Source organism: Protomyctophum parallelum (genome assembly GCF_964188405.1).
Source record: "Protomyctophum parallelum genome assembly, chromosome: 1".
NCBI classification, from domain to species: Eukaryota; Metazoa; Chordata; class Actinopteri; order Myctophiformes; family Myctophidae; genus Protomyctophum; species Protomyctophum parallelum.
In genome coordinates, this window is record NC_139697.1 from 35425992 (window position 1) to 35434597 (window position 8606).

General features: G+C 38.7%; 1 protein-coding gene across 4 annotated transcripts; it reads right to left on the minus strand.

Moving 5' to 3' along the window:
• Positions 1 to 373: 373 nt before the first annotated feature.
• LOC310858203 (G1/S-specific cyclin-E2-like) lies at positions 374 to 6878 on the minus strand. 4 transcript variants are annotated; one of them, XM_083764309.1, is made up of 12 exons: positions 6810 to 6878; positions 4063 to 4096; positions 3900 to 3957; positions 3681 to 3728; positions 3205 to 3353; positions 2761 to 2896; positions 2374 to 2520; positions 1925 to 2020; positions 1610 to 1744; positions 1222 to 1333; positions 949 to 1103; positions 374 to 686 (listed from the first exon to the last, which is right to left on the minus strand). In XM_083764309.1, exons 1-12 carry the CDS (start codon positions 6817 to 6819, stop codon positions 609 to 611), a joined length of 1158 nt encoding a protein of 385 aa, XP_083620435.1. In that variant the 5' UTR covers positions 6820 to 6878; the 3' UTR covers positions 374 to 608. The 4 variants fall into 4 exon arrangements, with proteins under 4 accessions (XP_083620435.1, XP_083620434.1, XP_083620437.1 ...); XM_083764308.1 differs by having other exon boundaries at positions 3681 to 3731; XM_083764311.1 differs by lacking the exon at positions 6810 to 6878 and adding an exon at positions 5097 to 5166.
• Between the last annotated feature and the right edge of the window lie 1728 nt (positions 6879 to 8606).

Here is an 8606-nt window from a genome sequence, read left to right on the forward strand (position 1 = left end):
ATAAATTAAATACCTTGCCTGGCTTTATTAATAAATCATAAATATGATAATGCTTTCAACTGAGCATTGACAGATCTTTTCTTCCCTTTTGGCTATACATACAGAATTTATATTTGACATGGTATACAAAAGAAATTGCACCACTGAAATAAAGGAATGTCAACTATACGTACACATTCAGTTCGAGTCACAGCAAACAAAACATGTTTTTAAACACTTTTTCAAGTGTTTAAAAATCTATGCAAAAGTTATATGGAATACTTGAACATTTTAACAGTACTAGTAAGAGATCAGGCTGCCATTGTGTTTACCTTTTAGTAGATTCACTTACCAAGAGCAATGTCTTCAAAGACACATTGCTGTAGTGTAGCAAAGATTACATGCATCCATATTCACTCAGGATGTTGCATTCAATCCCAGTTATGGAGATTCAGAATCCCAGCGCAAGTAACCTGTTCAGAAGGGTAATTTAGCTGATAACAGCAGCCCTTTCTCCATCTCTTGGCCGTAAACTATACTTGTCGTCGTCCTCTCTGGACCCAAACAGTTAAATAAATCCAGTCCAGTCCTTTAATTCTTGTTCTACCAATTCTTGTTCTTTCCAAATGTCAGTGTGCAGTAGACTTCTCTGTACTGTTAGGTGGTGTCAGGAACTGGCTCTGACTCTCCCTTTGATACACCTCATCCTGAAATGCACACAAGAGACTGTTTAACCACCCTTTATTTTTCATCGGTGTACGCTGAATAGCAAAAATACAATATTGCATTTTCCACCTATGACCCATTTTCCAACCAGAATAGGGACACCAGGTTGAGAATGGAACACCCAAAAATGCTTATTAGTATTTATTGCACTGTTTTGCATCTGACATTTGCAGACAGTTAATGCCAATTATGCCATCATAGCCAAATTAAGTATAAAACAAGACTTAGTGGCGTAATACTAACCAGCATGGTCATGTAGTTGGCATGTGTCTGGATGTTGTGTCTATTGTGTTTCACGTTAATAAAATCCTTTAGCATGACTTCGCCATAACGTGCTACTGTCTCCACATAGGGAGCCATCCAGTCAATACAGGGCTCGATGGCATCCCATGACAAACCTGAGGAGAGTAAATAAAGTTCAGTTTAGGGTTGTATTCAAAGACAACGGAAATTGTTGAAAGAAATGAACAGAGATGCATAAAGTGAATGTGTATTCTGATTCAGTATTGTGCTTACGTGAAACTTCCTCAACGGTTTCAAACTGGATGAAATGGCACAGCACTGATGCAGCCAACACGCTGTACTCGAAGTCCAGTGAGTTTATATTTAGGACACACAGATCTAAAAGCTACAAATTGAGAAAGACAAAAGTGACCGGTGAGATTTAAACCAACAACTTCACTACAGGCACATGGCATGTCCCTCACATCACTACGTTTTTATTATGGCAATGTCACTTTCAATGGTGCCATTGATGCATTTGTTTTTTGGTGTGTTGTCAATCGGGTATTTTTGGGACATGACATGGCTGTACGATAAAGTATAAATGATGCTTTAGAGTAGATTTCTCTTAATATGCATTGTGGCTCATTTGAGCCTACCGTTCTCATTATACAATACATACCCGCGTAACTTGCACATAGATTTCCTGTGGAAACTGAGGTTCTAGAAGATCAGAGTTGTTGTTCATTGACGCCATCTGCATGTAAAGTTTCAGCCATGACACTGCAGTCTCGGGACAAAGGTTCCAATTTAATGCCTAAAAAAGCAACAGAAAGGCAGAAACATGAAAATCTGTTGTGGCGATTTATGCAAACATCCTCATTTATGTAAAGTAGCTTCACTTTGTACAGAATCATGTTGTAGAATTTAATAACTGCCACAAAAGGAACATGTTAAACAAATCTTGTTGTGGTACACTTCCAACCCAGTATATTACCTTCAGAATGATCAATTCCATTTTGAGAATGTCATATTCCAGGCAGGCCCCATCTGTCACAAATGCCAACTCTGCCAACTTGGGAGGATATATTTCCTATATGGGGAAGGGAAATATAAAATTAGTTACACTTAGCATCACAATTAAAATAACTTGCATATGCTAATGTTTTTGTTGTCTTGGTGCATTGTAGTGCACTAGTAGGCAAATGAGACACTACTGGATCTCATGATTGTTTCAACTGATGGCCTGCTGAGTGTTTAGTGCCAAGCTGAGGCAATGTGTGAAATGTAGCAAGTCTTGAAAAGTCTTTTTTTAAAGGGGTTGTGAAGTGTACTCTCTTTAGCAGACAATCCATTCCCAAGCCATTAGCAGTCCAGGGTAATTCCCAAAAATCATACAGATAGTTGTCTGCATCAATGTAAGTTTTCATACATGCAATAGCTTACCTCCATCTTTGATGCAATGAACAGACAGGTTATGCCAATAAGTTGCAGCCTGTCTTTATCAGTGTTGTCTTGGGTCAACATGAACCGGTCAAAGTAGTCCTGTGCCAGGTACGCAGTCTGTCGATGCAGGGTGTAAACTTCACTCACCTTGGGAAAAGAAAATATAAAATGTAGTCGTCTACAGCCACAATGCCTCTCCACAACACGATATGAGATAGATCAATGAATAAGTAAAACCTCTGAGATTAATCACAATCAGCTTTGAAATAAAATAGTACAAGAACCCCCTGACACTTCAAATCGTTAGCTGAAGTATCAAAATGTGGTTGCTGTGAAAAACATACATTTAAAACATAGATGAATACAATAAATCATATTTTGCTTTACCTCAAATAACCAGTCCAGAAGGACTGATCTCATCCTGGGTGCTAATTTGGGGTGCAGCTGCATGAAGCTCTTGCTGTGCGTGTACTTCTGTTCTTTGCCCAACATCTTTTCCCACACATCCTCAGGTGTACCCCAACTACATGAATGGGGAAAAATAAACTTGTTTCAGATATGGAAACGGTTCAAGCCGCTGCTGATGAAAGTACTTCAGACATAACACACTGTTTTGGCAGCAGACACATTTTTTTGAGCAGTACAAACATCTCTTCGAGTCTGTCAGGCGAGAAAATCTAAAAAAAAAAATATTTAGTCGCGAAAGGGGATAATTAACGTCAACCGGCTCAAGTTGCCGGCACAAGCATAATTATTAGTGGCAGGAAGACCTTGGAAAGGAAGTTGTGACAATAGTTATATGACATGAGCCTGGGTTACTTTGTTATTCACCTGAGTAGTGGGAGGGGGGATGGCTGTATCCGATTGTCTCTGGTTGTGAGGCTCACATAGCTGGACTCTTCAGAGGGCTTGTTGACACTCTTCTCAGGGGTCTCAATGAGAATACAGGGATTGGTGACACCTTCAAGCACCAACTCGTTCTGAAATGGAAATTATGCTTGTTGAGAGCTTTACAAGAAAAGTCAGAAGAACATTTGAATGACATTCTTATCTTTAGACCGAGCAGGAGCATAATTTAATCAAAGCCACACCGGCTAGTCAGTGGATAGCCACTCTAGAAGTGGCTGTTAAATTAATTGAAAGGACTGATTTCCAAGGTAAACAGTCTAGAAGATGATACAAACATACAGGCGATAGCTAAATCATTTGCAGTATGTGTCTAGTGACTGATAAATAAGCAGAGGTGAGACAGACAGGATATGTATATTTGTTGGGTTGATTCAAAATAAAGGGAAGTCTTGCGTTACCTTCTCACTTTGCCGTTTTGATAAGGGCTGATAGAGCTTTTTTCTGTTCTGCTGAAAGGAGGAGTTACATTATGTCACACAACATATTACCTGTTGCACATACAATTACAGCAGAAAATGTATTCATAGTGGTTCAAGGGTTAAAAGTACAACAAATGCATTCATATTTCTGTGTCTCTAAATGTTCATGACTATCTTTAATAAACTAAGGATTCTTACCTTTGTTATCTTGCCTTTTTGAATTTGGGCATTTTCAGATTTTGAGTGCAGGCGACCACTGTGGAGATAAAATGCACTTCATTAAGTATACGTAATACATCGACCAATTATCAAAGTTTAAAAAACAAAAAATACATTCATATGTAGCAGCTGTAGCCATTACCTTCGTCTAGTCATGTTTATGGATAGTGAGGCTTCTGTAAAATGAAACAAACACAACGTTAGAATGTAGTCATTATGTTGATTGACAGTAAAACACTGTACAGCTCATCTTGCAGCAACACCAGGAAGTGTAATGTCTAGCAGCATTTCTAGCTCTCTTGGTTTCCAAAAAAATTACATTTCATTCTAACCCAAAGACAGTTAACAACATGTACTAGACAAGAAGATACTTGTGCAGCAACTATGATATTTAAAGTATTATCGCATTTGAATGTAGACGCGCCAACAACAATTAGCGCGTAAACTTGACAGGCTCTACAAGTTCTACCGGTGAAAATAAAACCTGACTCTCAATTACAACACTCCGTTAGGAATAATCACACTACAAGTATAGTAGTCCTGTCCACGGCATTATTCAATTACACAACAGAATGTGACAAAATACCACACAAAGGAGCATGTAACGATAGCCTAGCTCCCTCCAAAAAGTAGCCGCAGCTGCTGGACCAAGAGGCACAGCGCCAACAACACAAAGACCACAGAAGATCATATCATATCACATTGAAAGCTGTGGTTATCTAATGTTATCTGTCCCCCTTCATTAATTAACGCTTAATGATGATTTAGACAACCCCATTCATCAAAATAGAAGCCCGACCCGCAAATACCAGATTAAAATCTGCACCAACTACACACATTTATAAATGTACTAGTTTCATTTAGTCTCAAATGACTAACTCTAAATTTCAGACTCATCTTATGCGCTACCATTATGGCATGTTAAGTTAAACAAAATGCGTGCTAAAGTTAACACTAGCTTGTTAAATAGCTATTAGCTAACGTAAATAGTAGAAGCAAAGGCAGCTCAAAGATTATCTATTCTTATCTATAAAACAAAAATAATAACAAACCGTCCGAGCCCGTATAACGTTGTTATATAATACGCAGCTCAAAGAAGCCGTGTGGAACATTAAACATAAACAGTTAAACTACATTATAGTATAGTAATATAGTGATAATATGATTCAGACCTACCAGCTGTTGCAGCTCAGTCCAAATGAGAGAGAAACTGAGCCGACTAGGGTCTGTCTGTTTGGCGCTCGCGCCAACAAGTGTGAGTGACTGCAGTGCGTTGCACGGTCGGTGTCTCGCGCCACGAATAGCCGATCTACAAGCTCACAACGTGTCGCGGCTGACACACGTTGTGGGCTTGTTGATCGGCTGTTATCGGCGCGCGACCGACACCACCGCGCGAGCAGTGCACGAGCCGTTGCGCATGCGTGTCAAAACCTACTACAAATGTCAAAAATCGGTGTACCGTACACAATTTTTCCTCCGAGGTGGAAAGTCTGGTGACGCCACTGACGCGAGGTTAAACATGATCAACTGCGACAATATATATAAAGTTATATAATTACATAAATCATAGGCACAGTTACAAATCCATTGGCTTTTTAACTTTTTTTAATTCGTTTCATGTTTTAGTTCATTATTTAATCATATCATTTCACAGGAAAGTGAAATCATGCACGTTACATGTTTGAACATCACATTTATTATCTTATTCCAATGTTCTGTTTAATTTATAGATTTGTTTTACACACACACACACACACACACACACACACACACACACACACGCGCGCGCCACCGAAGGCGCGCGCGCCAGAAGTGTCAACCAATAGGAATGGGTGTTAACACAATGTGCGTTTGGCTTCTCATGTAAACAAACCAGCAGAGAAGCGAGAGAGAGAATCTGACACAGACGACACTTCACAAGTTTGCTTTGGCAAATCATGTAAAACGTTACGTTATGTGGACTATGCAGTCGCGGCTGATCCCAACAGGTAAAACGCGCCGATTGTTTTTGTTTTCTCGCACCTTAAATGCAAAAGGCATTAACTTTAACTCCCATCTCCCCGCTCTCTCTTTTATGGAAATAACAAAAACGACGGCGCTTGCACTAAAACGATTTTCACCCTATGATGTTTTACACCAGCAAATGCAATATGTGACAATAGTTCATTCTAATTCTGAATAGTAGACAGACAGACTGATTGAGTGAGTAAGCCAACACGTGCAGGCGGTTCCATGGTGTAATGGTTAGCACTCAGGACTCTGAATCCTGCGATCCGAGTTCAAATCTCGGTGGGACCTGACTTCTTGCCTGCCTGTCACTGTACGATACAAGCTATACTACTCGTAGCCTCGCGTGCTACTACCGCTTTCTTGACTACATACCGGTAGTACAAGCTAACAAGCAGAACAATTCTGGGGAAATAGGACAGCCAGAATAACCATACATCTTTTACATTTGGTATACGTTTTTGTACCGAGGTCTAGTTTTCTTTTATCATGCTACTTGTCCAGAGCGAATTCACGCTCTGGATCAAAGCTAAGCTACTAGACTAGGCTAGGCTACTTGACCGCAACGTTTTTGAGAAAGAGTCAACCATGTATTATGATGGGCGAAATGTCCACGTGCTCAACTTCATATCACTGTCAAACACTCTGTCCACCAGAGGGTACTGCGGCTCAACTACAGTGCACTTCTCTGGGATATTGTTTTCCATTTCGCATTAAACAAGCGATTGTTGAGGGCCCCTAGCCCTGGTCCAGCGCTTACAGCGAGTCTATCAGTGAGAGAAACTCGCTGCACTGGACCTGGGTTACAGGGCCCCTATTATATATTATATTATATATAGGCTACGTACTGGCTTCATCCAGTTTTCTGTTTTCAAGACATACCGGTAACCATGGCATATTGAAGATGAACAAGCTGCCGTCTCAATATTATATGAGCAGTCTTTTACCATCTGGTAAGAAAGGGATAAAGAGGATTATGGCCTGTCATATTTATGTATTCCACATTATGTCCCCCAAAATAACTAAACTGAACAATATTCAACATTAGAATTTACACCAATTGCTTTTTCATGCTACACTTTTGTGATGTTGACAAAATGGCAAAGCCATAGGCTACATGAACTTAATCATATTAATTATAGGTAGGCCTAGGTAACAGTCTATTTTTAATTTGGTAGGGAACAAAGATTGAGGTTGAGTTGCAACCATAGTCCATAAAATATCTATATTTTCTCCAATTAGTACTCACCTATCCCTTTATCCTGTTATATCCTAGCCATGACAACATTCACCTCAGCAGATGGCATTAATGAGTTTTTATTTAATCGATATTCTTTTGATTATATTCTATAGGCTACAGGATTATACATTTAGCATGAGGTAGTTGTATTGTGCCTAGTTACATTATACTTGGCTGACACTGTCTATTCTAATTTATGTCAGCCATGTAACTTACTTGGTTAAACAAAACTTATTTTAGGCTATAAGTGCTTCATGGCTTACGGTTCTCGAGTTGCGTGTATTACAGCCGTAGGCTACAGACAGACATAGATTTCATTAACACACTACAGTCCTTACTATTCACACGTTGTATATATTGTTCATTATAACATTTCTGTAGGCCTAATGATTCCAATATACATTTGGGTTGCATCCTGGAACATTATCAGGGTGTCAATAGACATGCAGTTCATACCATATTGGAAGTGTCAGTGTTGATATCATAAAGCACAACAGGAAGCCACAGTTGGTCTCGGCAGCCAACACTAGCTCTAACACTATAGTTGGTTTCGGCGATGGAGAGCAGTTGGAGGCCTTTTCTCTTAATTGCCCAAAAAATGAAGCTGATTAATTTTATTATCATTGTTCAATTGGACCATCATTGTCAAGGTAATGACAATTGGTTTTATACATTTTATATTAAAAAAATTGTTAATGGTTCATTTGACAACATTTGATTCTGTGTGGTCTAATTTAGAACATGATTTAGTTTGTTCTATTTCCATAAAAGGAAAAAAACAGTTTAAATCACCATCATGTGATGTAATGACATTCAATAATACTACAATTAATGAATGTATTAATTGAATGGTTAAAAAAAATGTTTCTGCCTCTACACCACCTTCTACTTCTTTACAATTTGGCATTGAAGAATCTTGAGCTAAAAACCTTAAGGACGGTCAGAGTTGGATTTTATAGTGTAAAGAAAAATGACATTGGTTGTGAAGAGTTTTTGCTGTGTGAAGAAGTGTAATTTGTTTTCCCCGTTTAATTAAGCATTTAATTCCACATTTTAAACAGGCCAAGCTTCCCTTCAGATGGAAGCAGATGGAAATCATGCAACGCTAAATGATGGATTTAGCGGTAAGTGATACATTTGCTCTATCAATCCACTGTAATAAACTGAAATAATCTCTCCCATGTCTAATTACTCACCCCGCATCAGTCTGCTTGCATTCAGTAAACCACAACCTGACCTCATTCTGTGCAGATTCGCATCAACTTTTAACTACTATTATTTAATACTACATTTGTGCGTGGCATTTAGCAATTTTTAAAAGAAAAAAGTTTATTTACTTAGTTTAAAATAATGTCAATGTATTTTAAATAGTTACTGTATCGATTTCAAATCATTGAATCATATCGTATCTCCATAATGAACCAATATCGTCCATGTAT

Coding starts and splice junctions, on each gene's coding strand:
- LOC310858203 (XM_083764308.1), bottom strand. Junction 3,958..4,062: donor ATAAACATGACTAGACGAAG/GTAATGGCTACA, acceptor TTATCTCCACAG/TGGTCGCCTGCACTCAAAAT. Junction 3,354..3,680: donor CAAAACGGCAAAGTGAGAAG/GTAACGCAAGAC, acceptor TTTCCATTTCAG/AACGAGTTGGTGCTTGAAGG.